Source organism: Ursus maritimus, unplaced genomic scaffold, assembly GCF_017311325.1.
Source record: "Ursus maritimus isolate PB19 unplaced genomic scaffold, ASM1731132v1 scaffold_32, whole genome shotgun sequence".
NCBI lineage: Eukaryota > Metazoa > Chordata > Mammalia > Carnivora > Ursidae > Ursus > Ursus maritimus.
Window position 1 is genome coordinate 5334084 of NW_024425786.1, and position 18150 is coordinate 5352233.

General features: G+C 56.4%; 1 protein-coding gene across 1 annotated transcript in view; it reads left to right on the forward strand.

Annotated features, from left to right (window-relative positions):
* The window catches only part of CAMTA1 (calmodulin binding transcription activator 1), an 837244-nt gene that overhangs the window by 714481 nt on the left and 104613 nt on the right, over positions 1 to 18150 (forward strand). The window contains exon 9 of the mRNA XM_040645728.1: positions 14164 to 14317. Coding sequence (XP_040501662.1) covers positions 14164 to 14317 — 154 coding nt within the window. The remainder of the gene's footprint in view (positions 1 to 14163; positions 14318 to 18150) is intronic.

Here is an 18150-nt window from a genome sequence, read left to right on the forward strand (position 1 = left end):
TGTGGGTCTTGCTCTCCAAGCACAAAGCTTGCAGATGCCCGGGGAGGCTGGAGGACACCCCGTCTGTCTGTCGCACCATCTGAAGAGGAGTAGGTCATCCTTTCCCTGTGGCCACAGCAAAGCCCCCTCTCCCCCACGAGGGCCTCTGGCATCTGCCAGGCGAGGGGGACAGGTTCGAGGAGGCGTCGGTCGGTGGGCTCACCCTCCTCCGCTATTTGCAAGGGGCGAGCGTGGGGCAGCCCGGTGCTTGGCTCCAGCCCGCGGATCGGGATGCAGCTGCAGAGGCCAGACCTTGACCGCGTTAGTGTTCAGGGTGTCAAGCCCTGCCAGTCTGGGGGACAGGTCAGCTCGCCTGCAAGGGCACGGGCTCTAGGGAAGGGGCGGGCCTGCCGCAGTCGCTCTGCAGAGGAGACGGCCCCCGGATTTGCCTGTGTCATTAGTATGGCAGGCTCCGTTATTACCCGAGGAGGCTTACAGGTTATCAGCCAGCTCCAGGAGCCACCGGAGAAAGGAGGAAGATAAAGAGGGATTTAAAAAGAAAATAACAAAAAGAAAAACTGTAATTTCTAATCCAAACCTCACCCTGCAGTGGCTTTGTTAACCCCCAGTCACTCTTTCAAGACATAAACTGTTGAGTGCTACAATTACTTCAGTGATTACACTTTATCTTGTCCTACCAAGGTATTAAAGAGGAACTGGGGAACACATTAAAAAAACATACAGCCCAATTTAATCATGATTCCCTCTAAAACAATTGCTGGAATCTCACCGTTACAGTTGCCGGAGCATAAAAATCCTATAGGTGCTCGGTGGGCCGGGCACAGCTCTTCCCTGCTGCTTCCACGCTCGGCCCATTTGTCAGTCAAGGGAGAGCTTTGGGGTTTATGTCTTTAACGGGACTTAGTGGAGGGGCCCCCCACATGCTCCCCAGAGCAGAGGGAGGGTGGCCCAGCTTCCAGGCGCCCAGACCTCCCTTCTTGGAACACCTGCCCCCCCACTGCTACCACCAGAAAGAGGCTGAACTGAAAACATGAGGTCCGAGAGCAAAGCACAGCGGCCCCATCCAGCCCACCGGGGATCTCGGGAGCCTAGTCAACGGTCAAGGCTGCAAAGAAGGGCCTTGGCCAGGAAGCCAGCCTTGGTGTAAGTGCCACACGGGGTGAACATCCGCCAGCTCTGCCCTGCTGTGGTTTCTCTCTGCAAAGCAAGGCAAATGCAATCACTGCTTTGGGGTGGTTTGAACCCCAAGAGGGGCCAGAGTAGGAAGCCAGCAGGGGCTGGGGAGTGGGGTATGGCTCCCCGACCTCACCCTCTCCCTCTCCGCCGGGTGACATTAGAAGTCACGGCCTCTCTTGGCTCCATGTTCCCAACTGGAAAGGGAAGGGGATGGGTAAATTGGCTTGGACAAGCCCTAAGTTTCTTCCCACCTCAGTCATTCTCCGGTCCGAGAGGAATACACAGAAGAGTCCAGGAGGCCCATGATTTGCAGGATCCTTAAGGACCTTTCATACACAAATTAAAGCAGCTAAGGCATCCAGGTGAGGAGGTGAGCAGTAATTATTAGAGAAGAGTTGGAAAGACCTGAGGTCACCTGGCTTGGGTTGTATCTGGCTGAGGAGTGCAGATGCCCCCCGTGGCCAGGGAGAACCCCACACGTTCTCACCATGGGACAGGACGTGGCCAGGGTGGGTATCTCTCTGAATTCATGGACACTTAAATTACAGAATATTTCTCAGAAATGTAGTTTTGTTTTCTTCCAGCACTTGGAAGACAGCCAAGAATTGCCTCAGAGATCCTATTTTCATGATTGGACAAGAATGACCCGTGTTGAGCTCATCAAAACCACTCCAAGGGCTTGAGTGTCCACTGGCGCTAACGATGCTTCCTCAGTGTCTGAGAAAATTTCTTAACCTTGCCTCGATGGGCTCCTGTCTTAGGGAATTACACCTCCCAAATGAGAAATGTCTGAATCAACATGGTTTCACTCCACACACAAGCTCTGTAAGACCTTGGGGACAGGTGGTCTGTAGCAATACCGAGGGATGATGTCACATGGGTTTGAGAGGTGATCATGATGATACCTGGCCACTTCAATGTGTCAGGCACTGTTCAAATGCTTGTCTCATTTCGTCTTCACTACCTCATGGGGTAGGTAGCAGGATTCTCCCCTTTTTGCAGGTGAGAAAACTGAGGCACAGAGATGGGTTTGCCCAGGTCCACAGCTGGGCAGTAGCAGAACCCAGACTCGAACCCCAGCAGGTGTAACCAGAGCACATGTCACCATCACCTTTAGCATCACATAGACCTGGGTTCAAGTTGGCACTTTGGCAGGCGACCTACTTCTTTTCACTTCATGTTCCTTGTGTGTGAACTAGAGATAATGGTAGGCAGTCCTTACATCGTGGGGTCCTGGTGAGGATTAAATGAGCTAAGGCCTGTGAGGCACTTGGCACCCAGCACTGGAGCACACAAGTGCTGGATAAATGGTAGCTCTCAGCAATCACAGTGACTGCTGTTGCTATCAGAACCAGAGGACAGTCTGAACGATTGAGTGGAGAGAGGAGTGGCTTAGCAAAAGGAAGACATATCTGTTTAGGAGTTAAGGTTCTTGTTTGGTTGATGCAACAGGAAATTCAACTTGAACTGGCTTCAGGATAAAAGAAAATTTGGAGGTTCGAGTTACTGAAAAGTCTTGAGATGTGCTGGCTTCAGGCTTGACTGGATCAAGGAGCCTCCAGTCAATAACATGGAGGTTTGGTGTCTCCTTCCCTCAGCTCTCCCTCCATGTTGGCTTCCTTCTTGGACTCCATGCCCTGGCAGCAAGAGATGGCTTCCAGGAGCAGGAGGCTTCATCATTCCAGGCTCAGGTCCAGCAGGAAAGAGCATCCCTACCCCCTAGAGGCTCCAGCCAAGTCCAGGGATTAGCTCTGATTGCCTCTGGTTGGGACTCATGGCTAGTCATCACAGTCCAGAGAATACAGGGCTCCAGTTGGCCAGCCTGAGTCACACGCTCCCTCCCTGGACTGAGTCCGAGAAGGTGTTTTGTTCCCTGAAGTATATTTGGATACTTTTATCACAAGAACACCAATGCAGTAGAGTCGTGTGCAGCTCTGCCTCCCATCAGCCCTGTAGTTCTGATCAGATCATGTGGCACGTCTCCGTCCGAGGGGGCTCATGTGGCCAGTGGGGACAGTGGCACATGCTCGGCTTCCTCCAGAGCTATTGTGAAGAGCAGATGGACAGGAAAGGCTCCAGAGCATGTCAGATGCCTGGATGATGCTTTGGTGCCATTGTCACCTGATGGGGTTGACTCACTGCCTAATGGGGCACGGTTCTGAGCAGAGACACCAGCCCTGGGCGTGAGACTGAGGCACATGTCCTGGGAGAAGAAGGGGCAGAGAGGGGAGGGCAAGGGCTTGGCTTCTAGTCTTCCAGGATCCCACGGCCAAGTGTCAGCCAGAGGCTGGTAAGAAGGGGATCATGTGGCCCATGGATGTGGCTCCTGGGAGGGAAGAGAGGTGAGGAGTAGGGACTGCAGCCCCCAAGACCTGAGTACAAAGTGTCCATGCTGCCAGCCCCGAGGCTTCCCACTCGGTCCCCACTGGGCCAGGGCCTCAAACCCTGAGCAGGACCCCTTCCCTAGAGTTCTGCATCCCAGCAAAAGGTCCAAGGCGTCTTACCTCAGGGCTGGCTAGAGGGACTCTCGCTGTGACTTTTAATAAATCAGAAATGAGTTCAAGGTGAGAGCCCGAGAAAAACCAACAATCTCATTCAAGCCCAGGCTCTGCCAACTACAGGGTGACAGCCGCCTGCCTCCCTGGCAGGTGCCCGGCAAGTGGGAAATGACAGGCAGAGGCTGAGCACCCCGGCTGACATGCCGAGCCCTGGATCCCACCCAGTGGGTACACCCCGGATCTGGGTCCCAGAGAGAGATGACCCTCAACATTCTGACCTCCTTCCATAAGCCTTTGGGTTATCAGCCGCCAGGAACTAATATCACCCATTTAAAAAAATCTATTTCTACTTTTCAGCCCATGTCCCCCTTGGGATAATGAGTCTCATACGTTAACTGCCCGCTGTGCAGAGCTGTTTGTGCTAAAATTACCGTCCTGAGCTCCAAGGGGAACCCTTACTCTTAGCATTTGGGGATCTGGTGAAAAAGCACACATTCACCTTCTCCTCTTTCTGACCTAAAACATTTACATTGCATTTCCTCTCAGCTTTTGTCTTTCTGGCCAGAAAGATCCTTATCTTTGTGTCCCCGTGACCACTGCCCTTCCTCCACCCGTAACCCCCCCGCCCCCGCACTCACTAGTCCAGATCACGGTTCGTAATAAAGGGCCTTTGCTGCTTCGACTCCAGCTCCCGGTGCGCCCAGCTCACCAGGCTTGCTCCTTTGGTCCCAGCGACGACTTTGGACACTGGCATCCGTGAACCGCAGAGGTCTCCCTGGGTCTGCCGAGGGCACCGGGCCCACCCGCCTCCACGGCCAATTTGTTTTACTCCTCCCGAGCGCATCGCCTTGCGCTTCGCCCACAATGGGCTCCATCTGTCACTCTGCACCCACTAATGCAACCCCGCGAGATCCTCTCAGGACCGATCGCAAACTTTGGGCACTTTATGGGCACTTCGCCACCCATAAAAGTTTAGTGTCATCTGCAAATGAGATTTTATTGGGCATTCCTTCCCTTAGATCATTTGTAACGACTTTAAATAAGGCCAGGCCTGGCCCCACGCCACCGTGAGTCTCAGGGCTTCCGTGTGCGCGTCCAGAACCCTAACCACGCGCCCCACCGCACAGGTGCGCTCGGCAGCAAGGTCTTACTGCGTGATGAAACATTCTCCACGACGGTGGTCATGCAGGATGGCTTGACCTTCTAGGGGGCATTTGGGTCAAACATTCTCAGAGGCTTCCGGAAGGTCAGGACAGGTGGCCTGCCTGGCGCCTCTTGAAGCCCGTGAGTCCTTACATGCGTGGGCCGGGGTGGGGGGGCAGGGGGGTGGATGGTGACTCCTCTTCCCACCAGCACCACCGATGTCTGGGATGTGGCCGGGGCTGTGCCAGGCGCGGGTTTCCGCATCACCTGCGGGCTGGAGGGGGCAGCGCGGGCCGGCGGCTCAGCCAGCACGGCTCCCGGAATTCCGCACCAGGTGGAAATTGTTTAAGTCTATTCCCGCGACTGGAAAACTCTGGTAATTGTGTAATAACAACGGCAGTGGCAGCACTCGGCAATTACCCAGGGTTTTCATCTTCAGACCACTTTACCCACATTAACTAATTAAGTCTCCCAGCCTCCCTCCAAAGTGGGGAAGGGCTGCAGTCCCAGACTCCCCATGGTGCCTGCACTGGCTTAATGAGGGCAGCCCAGAGGAAGGGGCGCAGGGGCTCCCCCCGGCAGCCAGCCTCTGCCCCCATGTGGAGCAGGAGAGGAGACCCCATGTGGGCCCTAGCTGGGGAGCAGGGAGGCCGTGTGTGTCCCCAGCCACGCAGGGCAGAGGCGAGGCCTGGCTCCCAGGGACTGCGCCGCCAGCTGGTTTCACCTATTACTGGGCTCCAGAGCCCCTCTTTCTGTTCCTCCTCTCCCTCCTTTCTCTGTTTTTGGGTCTTTAGCCACCACCTACTTTGGGAACCTGGGTCTGCCCGCAGTCGCCAAGTGCTCTGCTCCTAGCTGTGCCCCGGCCCCACCTCACACCCCTGCCTGAGCACAGGGGGTGTCCCGTGGAGGCTCTTAATATGCAGACGGGGACTCTGCTGCCTCGGCCCTGCCCCGAGAAGCTCACAGACCAGCGCAAAGCCAGGACTTCCAGCCCCACCCCTATTCCCATCAGCTCCCAGTGCCCTGCCTGACCCGGCCAGGCTCCCTGGACTTGTCTGTGCCCTGGCACAGATGCTAACCGGGTAGCTGCTGCCCGGGGCACTGAGGCTGGACGCACAGTCCCCTTGGAGCCCCAGGGGCCAGGCGGAGGGGAGCTGTGGGGCTGGGTTGAGTTACAGCTTCCTGAGCACTGAGACTCTCCATCCCTGGAAGGCGTAACAATAGCACCTGTGTCCATGGGTTGTTGAAGGGACTAAGGGAGGGATTGCCAGTGGGGCTTGACGGTGGGGTCCTGAACGCAGCTGACACTCAGAAAGCGATCTTTGCAAATAGAGGTGCCCACAGGGAGGTATGTGCTGGGGCTACAGGCACGTTCCTGCCCCCCTCCCCCGCCCCGAGGAGCAGAGAGGATGTGCAGTGTGGCAATCCTGTACATGGGAGTTCTCTGCAATAGGGAAGAGAGAACTGGAATGGGGGTAGCAGCCCGCAGGAGACCTAGGCAGCTGGGCCCACCCTCCGCAGGGAGCACAGTTCTCGTGTGTCCTCCAGCCAGCACGACCCTCAGCCTGCCTGCTGGCAGCCCTCAGTGGAGAACAGAGGGGAGAGAACGGGAGCCTGCCCAGGGCCCCATGACTAGCCTCGCTTCCACTGGGGACATGGCTTTATGCAGAGCCGAGGAGAGATGCCAGGCTGCCCCGGGCAGCTGGAGCACAGGCGAGAGGATTTTTCTCTGCCTTGCAGCGTGGGGACACCCACAGCCCCGAGCTGCCTGGCGGCATCACGTATTCATTCCCTAATAAATCCTGCCCTTCTTCCTGCCGGCTTCGCACTCCTGTTTTATGGGCATCTGCCCCGCTTATGAAGCACCCAGGAAGAGGAAGGCTCTGCCTCTTACGATCAGGCTTGTGGGGCTTTCGGGATCTGCGTAAATGGTGCTCACATGACAGAGGCAATAATAGAATGGGCTTGTGGTGCGCTCGGTGCTGAGTTACTCTGTCCCCTCCCCGGGCCGGCCGTGCGCGGGCCCACCCCCGCACCCCAGCGGCAAGTGGGGAGGTGTGTGGCACTATGACACGCTATTATGACTTTCTGGGTAATGTATACATTTTCACTATCACACAGCCTCTCTCCTCCATTTTTCATGAGAACTGGCACGAGATTAATGACTGAGCCACAGAAGAAACGGAACGCCATGCCACTCTGATTTATCGACCACTTAGCGTTGATGAAGCTGCAAACAAGAGTCAAACAGATGTTGCAGCTGCATTTTTCTTTATCAAAACCAACAGCTTTTTGCATTTTTAACCACTTCTTGCGCTGCTGTCCTGCTCCTCCACAGAAGGGGGTGCTGGCTCTGGGCCTCCTTCCCATGGAGCTGGGGGGACCCCCTGGCACCCAGCAGTGGACCAAATCCAGCAGTGGCCAGGAGGAGGACACGACACCCCCGAGGTTCTGCCTCTGGGCAACTCGGGGCCCCAAGGGGGGCCTCTGGTGGAGAGCTCACTGCTGCACCTCCGGTCCATTCCTGAGCCTGTTACACACCTGGGGCTGGGCTCTGCATGCAGCAGGCACAGGCTCAGCTCCGCCCTGTGGACTGCAGTGTCCCCCCACCTCCCTCATGAACCCGCAGCAGATTACTGAACCCCCATTCAAATCAGCAGTGTCGGGGGCCTTGCTTGTGATCACTGGCCATGGGTCAGGCCCACACTGAGCTCCTTATGGCCTCGCCTCTCTCCCAGCCAGGTCAAAGGCAGTCATAGTCCTTCCCCATGCTAAAGGGCAGACACGGAGGCTCAGCCAGGTCAAGTCCTTGCCCACGCCGGAGCACCCGCCCCTGGGCCCTACCCTGGACCTCTTGGGAGCCGGAAGCCATACGAGCCATGGGGCTCTGACTCCAGGTTGGAAGTTGGAGCTCTCTGGGGACTGGGAGAAGGTTTAGTACCCCTTCCCAGTCTCTGCGCCACTCCCATCCACCCGTGGCTGCCACCAGCTTGGGCTTGTCTGCTGTGCCTCCTGGTCTGTTTTCCTCTTTCCTTGCTCCTACCCTCCTCTGCCTCTCCCTCTTGCCTCCAGCCCTGGCCTGAGGTCCAGTCCTCCATGGAGGGTGAGTCTGGTTCCCCCTGGGCAGGGTCTCTGCTAGGGAAGCCTGTGGGCGCCCTCAGAGAGACACGGCCCTCCTCCTCCTGCCGCTCTCCCAGGCTGCTTGCTGCACCCCCTCGCCCTGGGCACAAGGGTCCAGAAATCTGTAGTTGCTGATTAATCCGGATCACAAGTGCCGCTCCTGGTGCCCTGGCTGCCGCCTGCCCCGGTCACTGAGCGCCCACAGGATAGTAGCCATCCACACAGGGGAGCAGGGATGCTATCTTGACCAAAGCAGTCTCCCTCTCTCAAATTCCATCACCAGTCATTAAAAAGATTAAATGGGCAGTCACGCTTTCTCCCCACTGCTGGGCCAGCATCTCCCTCCTGCCTCTCCCCACAGGACCCCAGTGGCCCAGGGCACCCAGGTCAGGAGGGATGAGCCGACGATTGAAGGGACACACAATCCCCCACCCTGGCCTCCCTTCTGCTCCAGTCTTTCCAAAAAGAAGCCCCACCCCAGGGTAGGGGGAAGAACTTTGGTCATGGTGACCAAGAACGGGAGAGCTGTGTGGACAGGGCACCAAACCAGGGTAGGGATTCCCCAGAAACTCAGTCGTCATGTGAAAGCAGCTCAAATGCCAGGTGAACCTTGAGCCGAGCCAGAGATGGTACCCGGGGGAAAGGGGGCAGTTCTTGGGCATCTGAAGCCCCGACGCCCCGGAGAGCCAAAGTACTGGGGGATGGGAGGCTATCTTCCAGTAGCTGCTGACAGTCATTTCCTTTGGCTTTGAACTCTATCAGTGGTCCCAAACTGTGTTCCAGAGAACACTAGGGTCCCAATAGGGGCTCAGGCTGATGTTCAAATAAGCTTGGAAAGCCTGTTTACTGCAACACCTATGAGGCTATCCCCCTAAGCAAGGTGCCATAAAGACTGACAAATCCTGCCATAAAGGAGCCTGTGTGCCTTTGGCAAAGCATGCCCTTTCCGGAACATTCCTAACCCCTCCTGTGCTTTTAGACATGAAAGTCCTTGGCTTATTCTCCCTAGACCTGCCTTTGTCCCCAAGGGTCAGGTGAAATAACGCCATTTGGAAAAGGTGTCTCAGGAGACCAACTAACTCTGGCCCCCAGGACACACCCTTCCACCACCTTACGCCTACGCATGCATCTCTGCCCCACAGAGTCCTGCCAGCCCGGAACTCGGTTGGCCAGCAAATCCAGACTTCACATTTTCAGATAAAAACTGGGGTGGCACTGGATCAAGGGGCCAGCTTAGCCTCCCACCAAGGGGCCAAGGGCTCCGGGACACCCCAGGGGCTGCCGCCCTACTTCCAAGAGGGTGGTCACTTCCTCTTCCTCCTCCTACTCTTGATCTGTGTGTCCCTCGGGAAGACACACATGGGGGTCTCCTGGATGGGTGCCAAATGCTGAGTCACCGGGGAGGAGACAGCTGTCCCCAGACTGCCTCCCCCAGTGAGGTCGGCTGCCTGGCAGGCTCGTTGGCCCGTGCCCCAGGAACCGTTCAGCTGTCCCACACCCTCGACACTCGGCAGGTGCTGGCACTGGGCTTGGGGAGCCAGCCACTGAAGGAGCCTGGCCAGCAGAGCTCATACATCGGGTGGGAAAACAGCCCAAGCAGTAGTTGCTCAGACCTGAGAAATGGGGGTGAGAGCCAAACAGGAAGTGGTGAAGGGTGCCGGGACAGCAGGAGTGGGGGCACCCGTTCCATGGGGTCTCAGAGTAAGGTGTCCATGCAGAGGTGGTGGTGAGATTTGCAGGACGTGTGGAACGGAGCACGCCAGCTGGAGAAGGGCTCAGGAGAGAACAGGCAGTCTGGGAAATGGTAATGTCTGGGCAGGTGGGCCAAGGGGAGTGTGAGGCCAGGAGTGGCTCCAGAGAGAAACAGACGGTCGTCCTGTAACCATGTCAGGAATGTGAGCTTCCTTCACAGGGCCAGGGAGGCTGGCCCGAATCACAAATCATGGCTGCTGGCCTGAAACAGTGGGTGGGGAGGGAGTCCAGAGCAGAAGTGAGGAGACCCTCAGACGGTCAATGCAGCAGGGGTGAGGGCCTGGGGAGCAAGACGCGCAGAGTGGGCGGGAGGAATAACAGAGCTTGCTCGGACTGGCTGTGGAGGGAGAAGGAGTGAGAAGAAAGAAGGACGTGCACAGCTGGGGGAGGGCAGAGCCTGGGTGGGCCGAGTTGGCCATGAGGACATCGGGCTCAGCCCTGCGAGCTAGGGGTCCTTTGGAAGCCCCAACAAGGGCAGTCAACGGGCAGTGGGACAGGTGAGCCTGAGCCAAGCAGAGAGGTGGGGCTGGGGAGAGAAAGCTGGAATCCTCGCCATACGATGGTTGTAAGGCCACCAAGCTGCATGAGGTCACTAAGAAAGGAGAGGGACAAGGACCCCGCTGGGAGGTGTAGAGGAAGGGGCGTCTCCGTGCTCTCAGAGGAAAATCAGGACAGAGGGGCTGCCACAGAGAGGGAGTGTGTTTTAAGTGGCTAAACTGCCTGCTAGCTTCACTCTGGTCATTCTGTCGGAAAAATGTCAGAGTTTGGTCTGGTTTGGGGTCTGGTCTTGTGGTGCGTGGGAGTTAGAAGAGCAGGACTTCTTCCAGACCAGATGGGACTTCACACCTCTCAGGAGCCCTGTGGGGGCTGTTTCCACCTGCACACGAGGAGCTCAAAGCATCAGAAGGAAGGGATGGGATCACCTAGTCCGTTGCGCTTTCCAAAAGTTTCTAGAACGTCTCTGAGACTCTTACTTATCCTCAGCCACAGCCCACCCCCATAGGGCTCCCTTCCCCAGGCCCTGTTAGACCAGACCTGGGTCGTAAACCCCAGAGAAACATGCAAGCAGCCCAGGGAAGGCAAAGGCAAGCTGGCTCCACAACCATCCAGAATCTGGAGTCCCAGTGGGTCTGCAGGGGTGCGTCCTCAACCGTGTCCCCCCGAGCTGGGCACAGGCGAGCACCTCTCCAGCCCACTGTGTGCAGCCAGCAGAGCAGCCTTCAGCCAGGATCTGACACCGTTATGAGCGCTCCACGAAGCTGATGCATTGGGACTCTCTGGCTAATATATTTTTCTGCCAAAAACACCCAATAAAATGTACAACTAATGAATAAAATCGCCACGTTGTCAAGAAGTGATGTGTGCCCCAAATTTCCAAAAATACTTCAATCACTCTGTGTCTTAAAACCAGCCCCAGCCAGGTAGTCGTTGCTTGAAATTCAGCTCAGGAGTTTCAGCCACGGGATCCCCAGACCCTCGGAGGGAGTGTGTGCTGAAGACACAGACCATGATGCTGTCTGCTCCTGCAGCTCTGGACCCCAAGCTGAGCTCCTTGACCCTTCAGGGGCTGGCACCTTCTCCCCAGCTGTATCAAGGCCACCGAGCAGCACAGGCCCAGAGCGAAGCCTCCACGTTGGGCATATTCCCGGATTCAACACGAACAGTGGTGGATCGAGAATCCCTAAGTCAGTAGTTACAGATGTGGGGTGCACAGACCACTGGATCTGTGAACCCCTGAAATGCAGTGTCACTGTGCCTTGGGTAGTATTCGAAGCTGGGCGTGGAATACCCACCACATTCATCAAATTCTCAAAGAAGCCTTTGACCCAGAAAAGGTTAAGGACTAGCCTTGCCTCTTAACCTCCTAGGAACACGTTTTCGGAAAGACTTCTCTGCCCTTCGTAGACCCAGAAAACTGAAGACAGGTGTCGGTGGAACACAAGCCTGGGAAGCCCGAGGATGGGAGTCCTGAGACAGCCTAATTCAATTCTATAAACACGAAATGAGCAGTGGTCACTGCCAGACACTGTCCCTGTGGTTGAGGAGTTCAAGGAGGCGGAGGGCCACCGACTGTGAAGACACAAACCTCCATCCTGCTATGGTGGATGTATGGAGGGCCAGGTATCAGGGAACACTTCCTGGAGGAGGAGGCAATCCTTGTGCCTGTCCTCAGAGAATAGATGGAAGCTGGTTATGCAGAAATGCAGCTAGGCCCTGAAGAAGGGACAGAGCTTCCTGAAACTGTGGGTGCATGGTGAATGTGGCCCTTTGCTCCCCAAAATCCCGCCTGCCCTCCCACCGCCTCGGCCCCCCACAGCCTCCCCAAGCACCCAGGCTGAGCTCAGTGGGGCCATGGGGCAGAAAGCTGCAGCCCTCTCATCTCCCAGGCGGCTGGCATCCTGGCTTCCTACCGCAGGGCAGGGCCTGGCTCCTTCTCTGGGGCTGGGGCTGGAATCAGAGGAAGCTCCCAGGGGGCCTGGGGGGGCCTGCAGCCCTTTGATCCTTCCTCATCTTGCTCAGCGGCTGGTGCTGCCGCCTGGCCAGGCACTGGCTCAGGCAGGAGCCCCCGGCCCAGACTCAAACCTGGGGAGGCCAGTGTGTCTGTAGGAAGAACATAGGGCAGGGACTTGGGTGTTATCACCCCATTTCTCCTTGGCTCCCCCATCCACACGTTGAGTATAACATATCTACCCAACCCACCTGCCTCTTGGGCGTATTATAAGGATAAAGTGAAATGTGAGATGGGAAAGCACTTAGACCAAGCAAAAAAGAGGCCACCAGATGTCTTGGCAGGCCCTGAATTTGGAGTCCGAACCCTGGCTTCCAGCCCAGGCTCTGTCCCCCGCCACATGGCTTTGCCGCAGTCTGCCGGTTCTAGACGGAGGGCGCCCCGCGCAGCCCTGCCCGGCCCAGCCCGGCCGGCCTCCCCACCTAGCACGGGCGCCACCGGAGATAATGGCTGGAAAGTGCTCCGAGAAGAATAAAGTATTGTGCCGATGTCAGGGATTATCAGTATTATTAAGGAGCGTGATTACCGCAATCCAGAAAAGCTGCCATTAACGAGAAGGCTCCTGTTCGCGTTGATTTAATTTCCTGGTTAACTGAGCGTTGGCAAGAAAAAAAAACTCTGTGTTTCAACCCTTATTGAAAATCTTTTTAAATTATGCCAGTCTACTTTCTTGCACTGGTCATGGCGTAGTCTTGGGTCTTTATTTATGAATGCATTGATTGAGTCACATAGTCATTTATTACTCTTGCTCTGACCATATCCCAAAAGGCAACTATAGGCCCAGCCTCCTCCGTGCGGGGGGTCCTCGCGCCCTCCCAGGACTTGCCAGCGGATATCACTCAGAAAAAGCAGAGGACGCAGGTCTGGGGAAAAGCCTGGGGTGGAGCCTTCTAACTGGTCGCACCCCAGCTCCCTGGGGCAGGTTAATATATTGCCATAGGTTTCCCTATGGTTTAAGCAGTCCTTTCTGATTGGGGTAGGTGTTTCTGGATTTACCCAGATGCACTCTAAAGTGTTATGATTGGGTTTGGGCGGGGGGAGTCTTGTTTTATTTTTTTTAACAAACTTGTCAGGCCTGATGTGGCCAAGCAAATGGTCTTGCGTTCTGGAGGGCCACAGAAAGCCATGGAAGGCCCGTGGTCTTGGCAGGGAAGCTGCTGTCCCACCAGATCCTCTTGGTAGGTCGCTATCAGAGTTGGTGGTGGGCAGAAAGTCTCAGAGGGCGTTTTGAAGTGATTCTCATGGGAAGAATCCCATGAGAACCCATTTCCATAGAACCATCTGGGGACAAAATGAGGTCTTCACACAGTTCTTCCTGTTCTAAAGGCTTCCCAGGAGGAGTGTCCAGAGGCTCTGAGCGATAGCTTCCTCTCGGGTGTTGCTCGAAGTGACACACTAATGGGGCTGTTTGTCCAGGGAGAAGCCCACAGGCTGATGGACGGAGGGATGTCCAGCCCTTAGAAGTGGGGTGCCTTAAACTCTGGGAACTCCATTTCCCCCGGGGAGGAAGGAGGTGATGACGTCTGCGTGGGAGACGTCCAGCGAGCTGTGATGAGGGACTGCATGGAGCAGGGCCAGAGCTCCTGGGCAGCTGTTGGCATGAAGTCCTGGATGTCAGACTAGCAATATGTCCAGCCTCCTGTGTGGTCCTTGGTTACACACACATCAGCCCATGTGGTTCTCAGTTGGGGGTGATTTTGTCCCTCGGGGACAATGGGTGATGGCTGGAGACACTTCTAGTTGTCACAACTGGGGAGGGGGCAGGGTTTACTAGCATCCTGTGGGCAGAAGCCAGTGCCCAGGGCAGCCCCAGAACCAGAGAATGATCTGGTTCCGGATGCCAGCAGTGCCAAGGTTGAGAAAGCTTGGTGTAGGGACGCCCAGCCTGTCTGCACCTGCTGGGAGGTCCCCTTGGGTGGGCTCCATGCCTCCCTCATGCTGCCAGTCTCTGTACTCTCCCTGCAGAACCCCGACATCGTCCTGGTGCACTATCTGAACGTCCCGGCCATCGAGGACTGCGGTAAGCCATGCGGCCCCATCCTCTGCTCCATCAACACCGACAAGAAGGAGTGGGCGAAATGGACGAAAGAAGAGCTCATCGGGCAGCTGAAACCCATGTGTGAGTAGTCCTGGCCCACCCAACCCGGGGTCCCGCGCCGGAGGCCAGGCCAGCACCATGCTGGTGGGTCAGAGGTCCTCTGTGGCCATCCTACTCGGACAATAGTGACTGTAGCTTTTCTAAGGGTCACTCCCACCGTGCTCTCACTTGATCCTCTGAGCACCCTACATGGTAGCCAGGGCACAGAACATCAGGAACCGCAGGCCCATGTTGCAGATGACAACACTGAGGTTCAGAAGCACGAGGCCATGTCAGTGAGGAGCGGAGCCAAGAGAGCCCAGCACCGCTCTCTCGTGGGCCGCAGACAGGAGGGCAGTCGCAGTCTGGGGACAGTGAGGTCTGGAGACAGAGGAGGGGCTGGCCAGAGCTGGCCTGCCTCCAGCCCCCAGCCCATCTGCTCCTGGACGCGGGGCTTGCTCCAGCCCTGGCTCCCAGACTGGGCGGAATGGAGATGACCAGAATTAGCTGGATTTCATTTTGCCAGCAAAGAGATGCTCTCTGAAGCATCTCAGGTGCACATCGCGGAATGCAGGATGCTGAGTGAGTCTGGAGAGCTGGGCACAGCTAGTGCCTCGTTTCCGCGGGCAGCCGCTGGGGCTCTCGGTGGCCTCTCCTGCCGCCTGGACTCAGGAAGGACAGACACAGGTCTGCCAGACCCGAGAAGACCCATCCAGTGCGCAGGGCCCAGGGTTCCAGAACATTGATCGCTGAGGCTCAGTGCAAAGACGCGTCATCATATAGAACCTCAGAGGAGTCCCCGGGCCCCTCAGAGCCCATGCCGCCCTTGGAAGCGGAGCTGCAGGGAAAAAGCCAATGGGCACCATATACAGACAGCAGCTAAAATGTCCTTTCCTGAGGGACCATAAGTGTCCTCTCACTGGTAGTATCCAAGCTGAGGCCTGATGGTACCCACAGTGACCAGCTCATCCTGAGAGTCCCTCGGTGCTCAGATGGGGGATTACCACCCATTCTCAAGGTTGGGCTTAGGGACAGGAAGGAAAGAGGGGTCTGGATGGGGAGGGAGACCCCCAGTAGGCCAATGGCCTGGCCGCCCAGGGGCTAGGCCTGAGACTGAGCCATCTTCTTGAGCCAGGTGCTGGCGGGGAGCACCAGTGATCTTGGCCTCACTGCTCCTGCTGCCAGGAATCTAGAACCAGGAGGCCCGGGGTGGGGGGGATGGGGTTCCAGGCTCAGGCTGTGTCCCGTGGAATCCTCCTTCACTGCGGGTATGACACGCCCATCTGGTTTAAACCTCCCAGTGTCCCCAGGGTGGATCGCTCTCCCCTGTCCTCATCTGCTTACCCCACCTCATCCCTCTGCCCTCAGCAGACACCTCAGCTCTTCTGCAGGCCCTGCCCCACTATGGGCTTCACACTGCCCCCCCACCCCGCCCAGCTTCCCAGAACCTGCAGGGAGACATCGGACCAAAATTCGCCTCCCATGCTTCACCAGAGGGGGCCCCCTACCCTCTGCAGTACTCTGCAGAGCACCCAGAAACTTGGAAGACATTGCAGCTAATCCCCAGGAATCTTGCCTGTGCCCCGCCATTCCTTGGGGCCCTGTACAGTGCTGGGCACATACACATTTGTAGGATGGTTGAATGGAAAGCGTCTGGGCCCAGCTTTGGTCCACACCCCACAGGGACCTGAGTAATTGACAAAGGCCCCCAGTGTCCAGGCCCTGGGAGCCAGGGCTGCTTGGTGGTCCCCTCCACGGCCACCCTAGGGGCCTGGGGAGCCAGGGCAGTGGCGCCAGGGGTCCTGGTCTCAGACTGGCCTGCCCACCCCTTCCAATTCAGTGCCGAGGTGGGGTCTAAATGGGCAAGACTCGTATTTCTGTGTGACCTCAGGCCAGTCGCTCACCCTCTGCACCCCAGCCCCCTTCCGTAAGGTGAAAGAGCAAGTCCAGAGTCTCTGCACCAAGATCATAGCACCCAGGCAGCTCCTGCAGGCCCAGCGCAGCTCCTGGGCCTACAGACCTGGCTCCGAAGCGCAGGGCCACGACCTCATCCCATTCCTGAGGAGCTTCTGGAGACCATGGAAGCCAGAGGTTAGCCCGGAGGCAAAGATGCCTTTCATGGTAGCCACCGTGGTCAGAGCCTCAGGCCTGTGTCCTCCCAGATGCCGCGTAAGCGCACCCAGAGGGCCCTTCTCCTGGAAGCCACCCCATGGCCACTGTCCTCATTCTTGTATTCTGTCTGCTCCCTTTTTCTCTCCTCCTCGCCTCTACCTCTCCATGCAGGAGCCTCCCCGTGTCAGACAGGAATGCCACCTCCCTAGGGGCAAGGGGATTAAGCTCCAGGAACTCTTGGGGGTGTCATCCAGACCTGAGTCAGCCTCTGAGGCTCACCTGGAGGAAACTGTGAATGCCTGCTCAAAAGTCTGCAGTGCATTGAGAAAATTATGTAAAACTCCAACAAACTCCCCATAAATCTAGTAACACTTGGCTCACTGGTGTGTCTGGGGGCGGAGAGCACGCAGGTACTGAGTGTGCACGTGTGTGCGTGGCCCTGGTTAGAGGCGCGCAGCCTGGAAGTCAGGCTCCAGTGGGAGCTTTGGTGCAATGAGTCCTGGCGCACACACAGGGCACCAGCCAACCGTGTTCAGGGAGAGCAGAGGTGTGCGGGGAGCCAAGAAGGCATCAGATTTGGTTCCAAAATCAGGCGTGCCACCCAATGCTGGAGCCAAACACATTAGCTTCATCACGTTTTCACATAAATCACATTCCTTCAAAGACTTCACAGTTTGATTTCCTGATGTTTCCAAATTTCTCTGCCCTACAGCAGAGTTGTCAGTGGTTTAATCAAAATGTTGTGCTTATCGGTGGTGAAGGAAACTCGGATCCACAGCCTTCGCCTCACCTGTTGCACGATGGGGGACTCCTTGTTTCTGAGCCTGGGGAATCTCCCAAAGGCTGGCTTCTAAGCCGAATTGATTCTGAGAACCCTATGTTGAGACCACTTGGTCTCACAGGGACCTCCCTTCAATCTGCCATCTGAGGGATGCCTCTTACAAAACTAAAAAAAAAAAAAAAAGAAGACAGGGAAAAATTAAGATATCTGGTAGGAATTCCCAGCGTGTTTCCAAAGATGCTTCCTATCTTTTGCAGTCCCTTCCTTGGCAGTTAGAATATGGGTGCTGCTGTGACAAAGACCAAAAGAACAGTGGCTTTAATAAAAGAGAAGGATATTTCATGCTCGCATAGTAGTTCAAGGCTGACATGGCAGCCCCACAGTGTCAGGGATCAGCCACCTGGGCTCCTTGCAGCTCTTTGCTCTGCCATCCCTAGGGCACTGCTCTCTTTTTTGTGGTCCAAAATGGCTGCTCTAGCTCCTACCATTGCAACTGCATGCCAACCAGTGGGAAGCAGGGAAGACAATGTGGAGGGCAGGCTTCTTCTTTCCAAGAACAGAGCCCAGAGGTTGTACACAATAGTTCCACTCCTATGTCATGGGGCAGAATTTGGTCATATGGTTACCCTTGGTTGCAAAGGAGTCTGGGAAGTGTAGTTTCATGCTAAGCACTACCATCCTAACATACTTTGTGGAATAGGGTTCTGCGTGTAAGTCGTTCAGAGCTGAGTGGAGCTGAGCTCAGCCTGGGGTGTCCCTGTGGGGTCTCAACTGAGAATCACTTGTCTTAGGTCAAGGCCTGAGAATGATTGCCTTAGGCCCCATCTGAGCATTGGAGTTTATAGAATTCTAGTGAATGTGACCTACAGCTCAGTAAATCTCATCCTGGAAATTCTGGGGTCTGTTCCAGTGCAACTGGTCTGAGAGTACCAGCTTTGGACCAGCCAACCGCCATAGTGTGTGAGCAAGGGACAGGGCAGGT